The sequence below is a fragment of the Anastrepha obliqua genome, chromosome 5, assembly GCF_027943255.1.
Source record: "Anastrepha obliqua isolate idAnaObli1 chromosome 5, idAnaObli1_1.0, whole genome shotgun sequence".
Classification (NCBI taxonomy): domain Eukaryota; kingdom Metazoa; phylum Arthropoda; class Insecta; order Diptera; family Tephritidae; genus Anastrepha; species Anastrepha obliqua.
This window is the reverse complement of record NC_072896.1, coordinates 1,095,287-1,110,252: the sequence shown is the minus strand read 5'-3', so window position 1 is coordinate 1,110,252 and position 14,966 is coordinate 1,095,287. Positions and strand designations below refer to the sequence as shown.

Sequence of the window (14,966 nt, the reverse complement as noted above, 5' to 3'; positions counted from 1 at the left end):
TGTTGGTTAAATTTTGTCGGCCTAGTTCCATTAAACACGAAAGATACGATTATCGTAAAAACTCAAACTAATAAATTAATTTTAGTTATCAATCCGAATTTTGCATGGACAGAGAAGCAGATATTAGTTTAAATTATTTCGGATACTTTTCCTTGTAGACTAGTGTAATTGGTGACACATTCAAAAATTGATTCAAACTGATAGTATAAAGCGTAAATCCTGTCAACTTCATTAAAGAAAAACTTATAAGGAAATAAGATTCAAGCATATTCTAGTTTAATTTCGGATTAATATTTTATATGTTTGGTTGTCTCGAGTATTTTTTTGCAAATTACTTCGAGTGCTTGCAAAAAAGTCTTTAATTGTGGCAAAAATATTGAATAGTGGGTAAGACTCCGTCAGGAAATATGAGATTTGCAATTGGTCTTTCGATTTCTTTGAAACTTTGGGAAATATTAGTTCTAGGTAAGATACATTCGAGCCTAAAAGGATTTTGAAAAATTTTCAAAATTGAGTCATCTACGCCATGTTGAAAATCGGGACCGTTTTTTTTCAAAAATCAATATTTCTTGAACCGTTGGATGGATTTCAATGCAATTTACAGACAATATAGAAACAAATAAGTAGTTTAAATTAGTATTATGTTAAAAAAAAAATTTCGAAATTTTGACCAAAAAAAAGTCAAAAAAATTTTTTGAATCAATTTTTAGTTGATTTGGCCAGTTTTTTAGATTTTCTGTTATACACGTAACAATTCCTTATGATTTAACCTTTATTTTGAAAAAAAAAATTTTATGGTGTCTATAATAGTTCTCGAGATATTGCGATTTTAGTGGAAGCGCGCACGCACAGTTCGCGCTGCGTTATGTGTTCCTGTATGAAGTGACTGGAGCAGACTGCTGCAGGTCTGTGCGCGTTTTTCTACTCCCGCGCTGCGTAACCGCGAACTTCACGTTGCGCGCTTCCACTAAAATCGCAATATCTCGAGAACTATTATAGACACCATAAAATTTTTTTTTCCAAATAAAGGTTAAATCATAAGGAATCGTTACGTGTATAACAGAAAATCTAAAAAACTGGCCAAATCAACTAAAAATTGATTCAGAAAATTTTTTTGACTTTTTTTTGGTCAAAATTTCGAAATTTTTTTTTAACATAATACTAATTTAAACTACTTATTTGTTTCTATATTGTCTGTAAATTGCATTGAAATCCATCCAACGGTTCAAGAAATATTGATTTTTGAAAAAAACACGGTCCCGATTTTCAACATGGTGTAGATGACTCAATTTTGAAAATTTTTCAAAATCCTTTTAGGCTCGAATGTATCTTATCTAGAACTAATATTTCCCAAAGTTTCAAAGAAATCGAAAGACCACTTGCAAATCTCATATTTTCTGACGGAGTCTTACCCTAGTACATAATTATTTGAGTGTAGGAAAACAATTCACCCGTAAATGGTGTGAGACAATTAATTCTTTCGACGTACTAAAGCTTAATCCTCCGTTGGGCACCCGGGTCTGGCCAGACTGACTTTTTCGACTTTAGACGTGAAGTTAACATTTTTCTATTATACGTAACGACTTGAGCTTCGTAAAATTTAATGCTTTATCGATTTATGAATACAACCTTTTAGAAAGGAACCTTGAACAGAACGAAAAAAATGGCAGACCCGGGAGCCCGAAGGTTTTAAAAAAGGTGTTCAACGGAGATTTAATCCGAGCTGGTGTAACAACATTATAAATGCACTCCTCTAATTTGAATGACTTGAATGATTTGTGGGGCGAGGCTACATATAAAGAGAATGAATTTCATGCAAGTTTTATTGCAAATTAGCGAATGCTTTTCATTGATTTGGATGTAGTGTTTTTCAAATAAATGCATTCCTCGGTATCTACTAGCACATAATCATCTAATCATGGCGAGGCATTGCTGCGTTCATTCAAGTCTTCAAATATTCTTAGCTAAAAAAAACTCAACCAATTTGTAGACAAATCTGTCATTTTACTACTGGCATTATTTTAGTCAACGGCAAACTGGTATGACTTCTACTATTAAATACCAGCACCTGAACTAGAATGTTTATATAGTTTGACTTTTGGTTTGACTTTTCCCTGCAGGGTATACATTCACACATACATGCGTACCAACGTAAATATATAACTCTTTTATTAAATTAAGTCGACGCACTAAAACCGCCGTGATTGCGTTTCTGGCTTCTGTGCGCCGTATGACAGTGTCAAAAACTTAAGGAACCGTTATAAAGTTCACGCATGCCGACCTTTTAGCCACAAGAGCATGCATTGTTAACTGCACTCCACTGCCATAAGCTACTTAACGGCATCTGCGCATATAATTACAACTTTTATTATCAGTGTATGCGTGACTGTAAGTTTTTTGATTGTTTTGCTGATTTTTGGACTCTACATAAAAGTATTTTGGATGGGAAAGGTGGAGAAAGTGGGTGCGCCTGATCTTTGAGCGTCTTTTGTATGGAACATCAGTCAGACTTTCCTGAGTTGCTGGTAGAAAAAGTTTAAAAGTTTTTGTTATAAACTAAAACTATAATTGTTTATAGGGAGAGGATCGATTCTGCATAGAGGCAAAGTTATGGTACGTTCAGTACGAGCTCTATTACGATAGAAAATTTAAAGCTGAAATATGTTTACTTTTAATTTTACTTTCATTTATTTTTTATGGAGAATTGTACTAACAGTTAACTATAAAATGCAATAAGCTCATGCTACGGCTGCTGTGGCCCTAAGCGAGGTGATGGCCATTTACTGTATTTGTGTAATCAATTATTTGACAGCAAAACATACATATGACATTTTATCAAAGTTGTTTTTTTTTATAGTTTATGTACATGTGGTTTGTATGTGGTAGAAAAGGCGTGTTAAATATACGTGTATGTATTTTTTATAGTAACTGCTATAGTATACCGATTTTAGTTTGTATCAAAGCTCGTATCTTTTAATCAAGGTCCCATAAATTGGGTAGATGGTGGTCGTCTCTATGTATGTCATCAAATCATTTGTAAATTTGAAGGAAAAGTATTACTGAGTGCCCTTTTCTGTTACCATTCAGCGACATATTGAAGTACAGTGAAGCTGTGATATGAGTACATATATACAGCACAGTAAATAATTACTAAAATAATGTCAGCATAAAGTAACACAGATTATTATTACTTTATTTAGCTATTTGACATGTAATTGAATGCATTTGAGTAATCGTTTCACGAATTCCCACAAAAGATAAGACTAGACTAATTGGGTCCCGGGAGCTAATTTCATGACAGATGTACTCCTATTTGCATGTACTGTAAGACGTATGAATTTAGGTGGGTTGCTCTGCAACACTATTTTCGTTATTAAAGGCGAAACTTCAAAAATTATATTTTTAAATTTATGTCATATAGAGAAAAGAAAGTATAAAAATTGGCCATCATTTGTTTTTGAAAACGTTCTGCTTTTAATAAAAGATTTACAGGAACGAGCGTCACAATAGCAGCAGTTAATAATCACAAACTCTCTGTGGATTTTTGAAATTTTTCGAGAAATAACGCCACCTTCATATGTATTATATACATATGTACATATACTAGGCGCATATTCATAATCCAGCCTGCTCTAAGTAAGTTAGAGCGCACATTTTATTTGCGTCACAGTCAAGTTAGAGTCAGTGCTTTTCACATACAGCCAGCTCTAAAGTAGGAGTGGGGAAAGCTGCTACTAAACCTGGCCTACCCTACTTTCTCGATGAAACTCACACGAAAGTGAATTATAGAACCTGCCCTGAAAAGTACTGTTTTGAAAAAATTCAGAGGCATTTCAATAATTTAAATGATACACGCCTATACACAATTCCGAAAATACAATATGTAAAGAACTATTTGATTAGTTCGATTTAGAGGAAGAATACTTCAGTAACTGCTTTAAGTCAATCTTACTATAAATCTATATTTCGCGCACAGTTAAATTACTTTTTGTTTCATTCTGGTTCTGAATTTGCCGCAAAAGAAAAGTAGGAGAACTTAGAAATAAAGTTGGTCTTATCCTCTTAGTTTTAATCTAACTAAAGTGTGATCCAACTCAGGACTATTATTAAGCGAGTATGTTTTTGAAATAATCCTACCAATGGAATATAATTTTAGTTTGTTGGTCATAGACTATACTGCATAGGATTATATATTCAAACTCTTCTTCTTCTTGATTGGCGAGATAGCCGCTAATAAATTCTTCGCTAAAGTCACTAATATTTCAAAAAATGTATCAGTAAATTTTATAGAAAAATCACTTTATTCGAATACATTTTATCTTAAACGAAACTTAAGGTTATCATAACTTATATTATTTCGAATATATTACACGTTCCTCATAAGTGATTTTTAAAATATTAGAACCATGTGAGAGTTCCAACACTTTTGACTATTATACAGCATTCAGTAGAAATTAAAAGAAATTTTCAAATCGTTTGTGTATTGATAACCACGTGTTACTGTAGCCGTACTTTTATTCTCATTAGTTCTCCACACACCTCCTATGCTCACCATTGCGATCACATTTACCATACATTGGACGCACTTTTCGTGAAGAGTTCATTGACTCATAAACGGGTCAGCGTGCGAGTTCAGTGCACTGGCTATGCCCTCAGTGCTAACGGTTGAAACAATATCAACAACAACGAGAAAGGCAAAGAATACAACAACAAGCTACAGTATGATCGCCGAAAGGTGGTTTTTGGGGTTCAACGAACCACACACAGTAAGGAAGAGGAAGACAGCACATTCAACCATCGTATGTATGTATGATACTTAAGAACAAGGGAGATTGAGAGAGCTGCGTTAACAGTGGGAGCATTGAACTATGTGGGAAGTGTACAGTGTGCTCAAGAGAATTATCGCGCTAGCAAATGCATACAAAGCATAAGAAAAATGTAAAAACATTTGGTTCAGTTAGTTTAGATTTTATCGAACTCTCAAGTTTCGATTAAAGTGGCGATTTTTAAATTAGGTTTAAGTAAATTTTTTGTTATCAAATATATAAAATCTTATATACATATTAAAATTTGTCCGTTATTTATGTATTGAAGTAAAAAATTAGTCAAGAAACAGAAATTGCCTTACTGACTAATACAGATGTTTAAACAAATAACATAATAATGATCTGAGTCCTTAAGAAAAAAATATAAAAAAACATACTAAATAATTATAGGCATAATTTAGAAGTCAATCCCAAGAAAATTTGTGAATAAATTCGATCAAAACTCTGAGTACAGGTGCATTCCTTCAGTACAGAGTGCTTATAAAGCCAATATGGAAAAGATCTAAATTACGAAGCGTTCTAGATGGGATGTAAAGATATATTCGCTCCAGAACGAGGCAATCTGTAACACCTGCAATAATATCAAACCCAAAAGAAAAAGGCAAAATAAATTGCCGAGACTGCGGATATTTCAAATGATAAACAGGCATCTACAGTAATATGAACGAAGGGAACGCAGATCAAAGCTAATGAAAACTTTAAGAATAGATGTTCCATTTTAGAATAAATGTTCCATTTTAGAACGAAAAAATGGAGTTCAGAGCAATTTAAGAGCACAAGGACGCGCCGTGCAATCGCTAATATAATACAAGATTCCGAAATTATATATAAGGAATTAATATGACTAGTAAAAAAGAAAATTTGTGTCAAAAACTGGACAAAAACGTGTCTCGAGAACGTATGCGTGTGAACGGCAAACTAAAAAAGTGGCCAGCCGCTTGAATTGAGACTTGAAAATAGGAATTGAAATTTGAAAACGTCGAGCCAAGGAGCACCAGGAGATTTGGTGGCTCCTAAAGCACTCAGGCTATAAATTAAGACTTGGGAATTGAAACTTGCAGAATAAATTGCGCTGAACAAGACATCGCTCCGATAGGTGGTGCTGTATTCGAAGAAGAGATTGATTCAGCTGCTGCGAAGCGATGCCGGCTTTCTTCACAAGTCTGTAAATAAAAAGCAGCTGGCAAAAAGGAAAATCTTGGTTACTAGATTGGGTTACGCCAACTCAGCCTTTATTGAGCGAATTAATAGAAATATACAAAGACCACATGCTGGGTTTGGTGCTTTCTCCTCGCTGAACTTCGCGTAGAGTTGTACTATGCCGACTTGCTGACTATATGATTTAATGCAGATCTGCATTTCATTTAACTGACTTGCTGATTCTGACCTTATTGAAATGCCTATATTTCCCTCAAGTGCTAAGCTAATTTCTTCATTTTCATAAATAACTATTTTTAGCGTGTTTATCGTTGACTAAATTATTAAAATCTGGCTTCCAGTCACAGTGTGGTTTTAAGTTTATATTTACTATTTAGATGAGAAAGTGATTGCAGCCAAATTTTATTTGATGTGATGAAGTGAGGAGGGCTGGTGACGTCACTAATACGTTCAGTGAGATACTAAGAAAATGCAAGAGGATGACAGAACTTCGAAATCGATCCGTAAAGTTTTAAGCTACTTTTCTGAATTAATTTTAAGCATGAACAAAGATTAAAAAAATAAAATTTCATCAGAAAACCAGGCGCTACACTCCACAGTGATTCGCACACATCTACAACTGCACATATTTAAATGAAATCGTATACTGATCGCTGTGTGAACAGACATACATACGCACATGCACCTAATGATACAATGCGTGTTCGCTCATTTAAAACTGGGACATTGACGTCCAATGACTTTAACACACACAACAGTGAAAAAGCAACAAATAAGTAAGACAAAATTACAAAAAGCCAATGGCTGCGTTTAATTAAAAAATGTTGCCGCCTTGCTTGTTATTGCTCCCGTCAACGGCGACTATTGTGTCGATTGCTCCGAGTCGCTCAAATATTTCGGCAATGCGTCTCAACGACTTCCTCATTTCTGGGTGCCTGGTTGAAACATTACTCGCATGATTTTTCTTTCATTAGTGAAATAAATTCACAAGCAGCGTCGAGTTAGCCCCGTCAATGTCTGCTTCACTACCAGACGGCAACACTTTCCATCCACCGTGTACCGCAAGTCTTTCGAAACTTAAATATGCTCTTAGCTGGCATAGTTGGTTTCACCGAATTCAGCCGAGTCAGCGAGTGGTCTCACTTCACTTCATTGTTTTTGCTGTAATGTTGCTACTACCCTAAGTCGCACTGGTACGTTTCATTCGCAACGAGATCGCATTTCGATATTATGGCAAGAGCAATGACACAAATTCATGCGGTCGACGAGTGGCTACTGACTTTGAACGTGACATCGTTTCTGCTGTAGCCTCCAAGTGACCGTCAGAAAACCTCTAAAAATCGGCACAATGTCAGCACCCTTCAAATGAGATCACTCACTCAAGTGATCACGCTGTGTATTGCCACTGGTCATGCCTCGAAAGTGTTCAAGCATTCCGCATTGCATTCACATGGCATCTCCGGCTGTGAGGGTTTCACGGTGAACTCAGTTAGGACTGATCAGTTCATTGCTCTACTTGGCGTGCATTCAACTACGACGACTGCACCGAAGAAATTCACTCTCGATTTCCGTGTAAAAATCGATAGCGTTCTTTGAATTGCGATCAGGCAAGCAGAAAATCAGCGCAAGCAAATATTTTGACCATCAAACGAAGGCAGTAAAACAGTCACAAAGGGTACATTTAAAATTATATGCTAATGCTTGTTTGCTTAACTACATCCATATACGTTTAACGCACGCTTACTGCGCCTTCTGTCTGTCTGTTGCTCGAATATGACGCATGCCATCTTGGTGGTGCAATTCGCGATCAGTTCCTATGTCATCATCGCCCATTACTCATTTCGCTTATTTACCTGCATGTTAGAGGCACCACACCTACTAGTGTGGAATCACTTTCGATTTTTCCAACGATCAATAATATTCGGTCATCAAATACTCGGCTTTCAGCAACAGCTGCAACATTACCGTTGCCTGCATTCTGGCAGTCACTCCGAAAAATTACTCTATTCGACATTAAGCATACGTTAGCTTTCGTTTGGTTGTTTGTTGTTTTTTGTGCCCATTCCATTTTATGTATATGTGCATGTGTATATGTATTTACTCTCTGCTTGGTATGTAAGTACCAAATTTCGGCAGTTCCAATTGGTCAGTTAAAAAAGGGTGGAAGTAAGCATAAATAAAACCGTTTCATTTTTGAATGAGCTCAAATGTACTACAGAGAAGTGGAGTCGCCTGTGTGGTTGTTGCTAGTGCTCGTGCGCAGTGCAGAAGAACAATGAAATGATGATCAGATTCGGGTAGTCGGGTTACTTCAAGCGATCCACAAGCGATTATTTGGTAATTCTCATTCCTGCTCTATTGTGTCAAAAGCTTCAGGTCAACGGCATCGAGTCATCCATCATCTACCATTCATGTAAAAAGCGAAAGTAGGCGCACAATCATGCGGTAACCAAGACTGGCAAATCATTTGGCAAAGTTAGCTTCAAAGTTTTTGCAATTCAGGAAGTTTTCACTGTGGAATGTTTTATAAGTCTATAGCTCCAAAATAGTTACAAAATTTCAGTTCTGCAAAGGAGATGCGAAAAAAAAATTGAGTACTTTGAAATTCCTATTTTTATTTCGTTACAAAAGCGGCTTACGAAAAATTTAAACCTATATTAGTCATTTCAAAAAACTTTCTTCCAGGATACACTTTTATTAACTTTGGGAAAAAAATATTTTTATATGTACATATAAGCTGTCTTATTCATAACGACTAAGCGTTTCTATCTGTTGCTAATTAAGACACTTCAAACAAGTCGAGTATTTTTATTTCTCTTCTTTTATTTTAAAAAATAAAGCTGTTTGAAAGCGTTCTTCTAGCGCCCAACGATTCATGATGACTTGTCAAGCCTTACTGAACAGAAATGTTAACACAGTTTGCCGTTCTCAGCTGTTAAACCATAGTAATCGATAGTTCTCATGCAGCTAAAACAAACACCCCATACGTACAAATTTACATATTTACCTTCCACTTAACCTCAGAAAATTCGTCAGTATTATACAAATTCCAAATGACTTATCACAAGTGAAATCATGTCTAAAATAAGGTTGGTACATCGAGAAAATACCCTCAGATTATTCCATCCTCTAATATTAAACTCTTTTTAGCGGTTATTCGGTTCAACTTTAAGTAATCTCTGAACTGTTGGAGGCTAACTACGTAAGAGTGCATTGGCCCTACAGACTGCGTGTTGGTTCGGAATACAACATTTGAGAAACTGCTAACGGAGCGTTATTGCTTTGAAATTTCTGATTTCTTATTCCTACTCTAAGCGTATAAAGGCGAGTGTTGAATTGAATCGCGAATTAAAATTTCATTAAAAAAATAGTACTTATACATAATTTTAGTACATTTTTAGTGTATTTTTAGTGTTTATTTTCATATTATTCATAATTTTTAGAACGTTTTTATTGTACTTAGAAACATATAGGGACAATATAGGGAATATAATATGACTAGAACAACACAAAACGATTCTTTTGATATACAGTTTCGATTAGATTAACAAGTTTGCAAGCACTTAAGTACATATATGTATGTATGTATGTATGTATGTATGCATGCATAAGAATATTAACAAATACTTCATTCCTAGTGAAAACAATCACAAAAGTTTGCCTTGGGAAATGCCTTCAAGGTGTTGATTTGGCGCTATTCTTAATGACATAAATACTTTCAATTTGACTTATTTATGTATATTCTAAACTTTATTATTATCGATTTGTTCCATTAAAATAGCTGCTCTACTTGGAATGACTTCCTAATTTATCTGCCAAACTTTCTAGCCACATTCGCTCAGCTGGCATGATAAACATTTTGGAACTAATTGTTAAAATGAAAAAAATTAAACTTTTTCCACCAGCGACGCAGCAATGGTTGACACGCAACCATCCAATTTTTCTCTGACAGATAAGTCTTGATCGTGTTTATATATGAGAATGTATGTATGTATAATAGAAACAACACGCACTTGCCTGAAGAAAAAAAACCAAAACCCCAAAACAGCCTCAAACGCAAAGAACCGCCACATGATGTCGTATGTGCATACCGCTTGCTCAGACACATACGACGTTTCATTGCCACCAGTGGAATTGAATAAGCAACAGCCGGTTATAAAATTCGAAAGCAGTGCGTACCAAATATTTTGTCGTATGTGACAAAGCGTTGCGCACTAACATACGACAGCCAGCTCACTTCAAGCGAAGAGGCATTTTAAAAGCAAAATGTTTTCGTTGTTGAACTTTACAACGGTACTTTAAGTTTTCGACACTGATATTCGGCGAGCAGACTGATGAGAGAGCTACTGATGAGGTAGTCACATACACACTCACACATGCACATTAGTTTAACCTAAAGCCAAATTTCTTTTTTTTTTGGTACTTTTGTTTGATGGAAAGTGGGCCATGGCTGTCTCTGCCTGGCTGGGGCTCGCGCTCCCTCCTCTCCCCACCGTCGCGCTTTCGTTGTATGAGTACAAAACATTAAAAACTTTGCTTAATTTTTGATGACGCATTTAACGTGGTTTTGTTGTAATTGTTGTCGACTGGTGTGGGGCATCTTTTACTTTCGCTTTTCTGCATTTTGTAGGAAGTCCATTGGTTTTTTGTACCCAATTGTATAGGCGCCCAGCAATGGTGTGTAAGTGTTATTTTATCTTAATTTGTGGTTTGTGAGCTTTTGGATAAAAAAATGTACACCCATACATAAATAAAAAACTCGTGTGTGTGTGGATGAGTAAGCAACTGTGGGAGCATGGAATAGACTTCAATTTGTTTAAAAAACATAAATTTTCACAGAAATATTCTTTATGGAAATAATTAAAAAGAGGCTCCGGAGTAAAACAACACATTTTGGGTATAACCAAGTTGATTACTGGCCGCTTTTAAGCAGTTCTGATGAATGTTGGCTACAATAAACTTTGAATTAAATGAAGTGTAGCCTCATACTCACATACATAGTATGTGATCGTACCCTACAATACCTACTAACAATGAGCAAAGAGTTCTTATGTGCAAACGTCAACACGCCCGAAAAAGTAAATATATCTACATATGTATGTATGTTTGCAAATATATGTATGACAATAGCATCGTCAATACCCTACAGGTAAAATCTGAGCTGATGACGGTTTTAGTTACCTTTTAGAATTACCAGGAGTGTGAAAGCTGGCTGGTTGTTGACCAGAATTCTATCAAACTTTTTTTAAATTATATCTCGCAATGTTTAAAGTAGGCAGTAATTTAGTAAAACAAAAAAATGTACCAAACAAATTTCTGTGAAGGTATAGATGCTTTCCATTTCAATTCGGGTCATGTTCTTCGATTTCGATGTAACTCAAATATGTTGCTCTCTGGTCAAAATAATGAGACACGTATTTTTTTGTTTGCCCGAAAAAAATTTTTTTCAAGAGTTATCGGCAATTTTGGTTTTCGGCTCAAAATCAATTTTTTTTAATTATATAAGAATTTTTTTTTTTAATGCTCATAACTTAGTCAAAAGTGAACCGATTTTAATAATTCTGGGTTCAAAATGATTGTCTTTACTTACACAACCGACTTAATGCAGAAACAATTGCAAAAAAGTAGTTGAAAATTTTTTATTTAGCAAAAAAGAAAAAAAATTGAAATTTTTTCGAAATTCAATATTTCAAAGAGTGTATTTTTTTATAACTTTTTCCAAATCAAGAGGACACCTCAAACTTCAATTGAGCTGAATGCCCAGTAGCTAAAATGAGTTGGTTTTGAGTAATGAATTTATGAGTAAAAAACCTGTTTCGCACTTTTTGTGTTTTGGAAAATAATAATCGTTGTCGAAATATGATATGTTCATTTGCTTCATCTATTCGCCACTCGCCAAGTCTTGGCGAAAAAAAGAAGCCTTTTCTATGTTGGGCTCTCAAAATCTCTTTATGCTCGAAATGCTCCACCTGCAAGAGCCCTTATTGAGTTTAATAAAGCATCTGAATTTATTGAGATAGAATTTTGATATTCAGAATACCATCTATTACATTATTTGAACATTTTTTATAAATAATTTATTTTCTTCTATTAACCTTAAGATATGTCTACTTATAGAATAGTATAAGAATTTATTAAATTCATTGGCTTAATAAATAAATAAACAAAATGTACATTGCAAAATAAGATCAGAACCTGTTACGTTACTAATTCCATCTTTCATCTTCAGATCTTATTTGAAGTGGCATTTTTTGGAATCATTGATAAATTCGTTACTCTGTTTTACAGTTTTTGCATTGAAAATAAATACTTTTTTATGTTTCATGTTTTTATATTAGGGTCTTCAAATTAAGTTCCGTAACACTAGAATTCGGTATTCAGTTTATTAGTTTATATGGCTGCTGCCCTTTATCATTCATTGTGATAGCATTGCAAGAGGCTTCTCCCTTTGCATTGAAGTAGAAAATAAGTGGATAGAGGGATTGGTGGTGGGTTGGAGAGTTATAAAAAATACCGAAAGATGACCGCTTACGATTGTGCTAATCGCTTTGTACTACTGATGACATTTATCAGCTGAAAAATATGTGAATCTGCTCTGTATTGTACCTCCGCAGGTCTAGTGCTGGTCTAGTCCTGAAGTAACTCCACCTCATCCTTCAGACAGCTGCTGCAAAAGAGCGTCGAATCAATGTCAGATATCATCATATGGATGCCAAACGTAAAGTGCTGAAAAGGATACCCGCCAAATTAAAGAGCTGTAACTTTTGTAGCTGTAAAAGTTCCTTCAATCGAAGTACCGATACACCCGTGGCCAAAAGAATTTCCTTACTTTGCAAGTTGATATTCTTTTCCAGGACTCGCTGAGCGCACGCGAAGCTGATAAGACCCCAAGTAGTCAATTCCTTAAACTTTCTAAGACTGATCATATTTACTTCCTTTTCTTTCTCAGCAATCAAAGCAGGTAGTAAACCTGTAAATTTATTGAAGGCAATACGGAAGTGCTTTACAGTTTTAATATACGAGATATTTTACAAAAATAAAATACTTTTGAAGTAAACTGTAACTCTATAGATTTTCTAAAACCACTATTATGATTAGCTTTAAAAATGTGTATTCCTTTCGAATAAGTTGAAGAGATTCCTTACTACTATTGGATGTTTTATTTTTAAAAGAGGTACTAAAAAGTGGTAGCTTTAAATGTATCGCTTTTCAGACTGCATTATTAGAATAGCGAGTGCCGAAAAGGTGTGGTTGAGTTACTGATATCGCCTTTCTATGAGATTGGGGTGTATCAGCTCAAATCTCTCAATGCGGTACTATTCCGAACTACTGAAAATGATATTGGAAAAGGTAAGAAGAACAGAAGTTTTTCCAGTAGGGTTTGTATTTCACTGAAAGAACAGGCGGAACAGCTCTGAAACAGTTGGGTACCTAGAAAAAACTTTAAATTTTATTTTCCGATTACTTAAAAGTTAATGTGATCGGTTTTGTTGGAGCAACCATGGCGCGTCATACTATTCATCAAAGAAAGGGGCAATTAGAACAATTGTGGGGTAATCACTTAAACAAATATCACTAGGCGGTCAAGTATATATATGTGTGTGTGCGTACATATGTATGTAAGTAAACGTTTTTTATTTGTTTATGAATGTCTCTATGACGAGTAATTAAATAGTACAGAATACACATACATACATGCATACATGCATACATACGTACATACATACACACGTACATATAATAGACCTACGTGAGGGCTTTGGTTGTCGATTTCTTGCGCGTTCCTCACTTATGTTCGCCTGCTATGGATAGTTCAAAATAATACGAATACTTCCGTGCAAATTTTTCGGATAAAGTGTATAGCGGCACTAGTAACGGTACAATTAGAGATTCGCAACATAATCATATTAATGATCTTGAATATTAAAATTTAATTCGATAATGAGCGCCGGAGTGATAAAACCACTTCGAATTTAGTTATTCCCAAAAACTTCTTTTGTAGTGGGCATTTATTGACTGAACTTACATAGCCACATATAGTCTGATACATACATATTCACGTTTATTTACGATCTTATGATCATTTGAGAAAAGTATGTTCTCTTTTCGTAAAGTACATTTGATGACTGGTGTATATATCAAGAGAATTATCAAATGTAAAATCATTTCTGGTTTAAGATATTTATCCGTAATCACGATGAGCTTACTTTGCTCCGCTAGCCTTTGTAAGTGGATAGCTTACGAGTATCTAGGCATTGAAAAATTTAAATAATTGAATTTAAAATAGCTGCCACATTGACATTATTTGATAAAATTTATCTTCTTCAAATTTAGAGATTTCCAATTGCTTACAGCCTCATTACCAGGAAATCTTACCCTACTCTGATAAGCTTTATTCTGACACTTGATAAGCTTTGTTTTTCTCTTTTTGTTGCGCACCGTTTTGCGTCACTGTCTATGCAAAGAATGAAACTAAAATTGTTTCGAGGCAAACGTGCGTTGGCATATAAAAACCTTAAAAATGACGAAATATCTTAAGTATCATTGCTAGAAATGTGCCATCTGAAGCCACTTGAAATGATAATTGTGCAAATACCTGGAATATTTCTTCTTTAAGCGAGAGATCATCTCATTTATTAATGGAAATTTTCAAGCTCATCTGAAGGGAATAGATTATGGACAAACTCGCTAAAGATTATGAACTGGTTGTTATGCCCTGAGCAATTCGATAAATAGATACGATAAAACTATTGAAAAATACAACTGGATATTTTGGATTTGATATCCACGCGAAGGTAATACGCTCCTCTTCAATGATTATTTACTACTATATTAAATAAATGTTTTTATTTTATTTTACTTTGTTTTTATACCTTGGTGAGTGAAAGACTGTTACTTCAACCATTTCACCTACCTACATATGTTTTTTTTTCAGTTTCAGGAAGCTGGATATTTTAAAGAAATCTAAAGTAATATAGCTTT

At 34.7% G+C, this 14,966-nt stretch overlaps 1 protein-coding gene across 1 annotated transcript in view; it reads right to left on the bottom strand.

Annotated features, from left to right (window-relative positions):
- LOC129247243 (uncharacterized) overlaps positions 1–7,817 on the bottom strand; it is a 62,538-nt gene extending 54,721 nt beyond the window's left edge. Inside the window, exon 1 of the mRNA XM_054886291.1 lies at positions 7,729–7,817. Coding sequence (XP_054742266.1) covers positions 7,729–7,817 — 89 coding nt within the window. The remainder of the gene's footprint in view (positions 1–7,728) is intronic.
- Between the last annotated feature and the right edge of the window lie 7,149 nt (positions 7,818–14,966).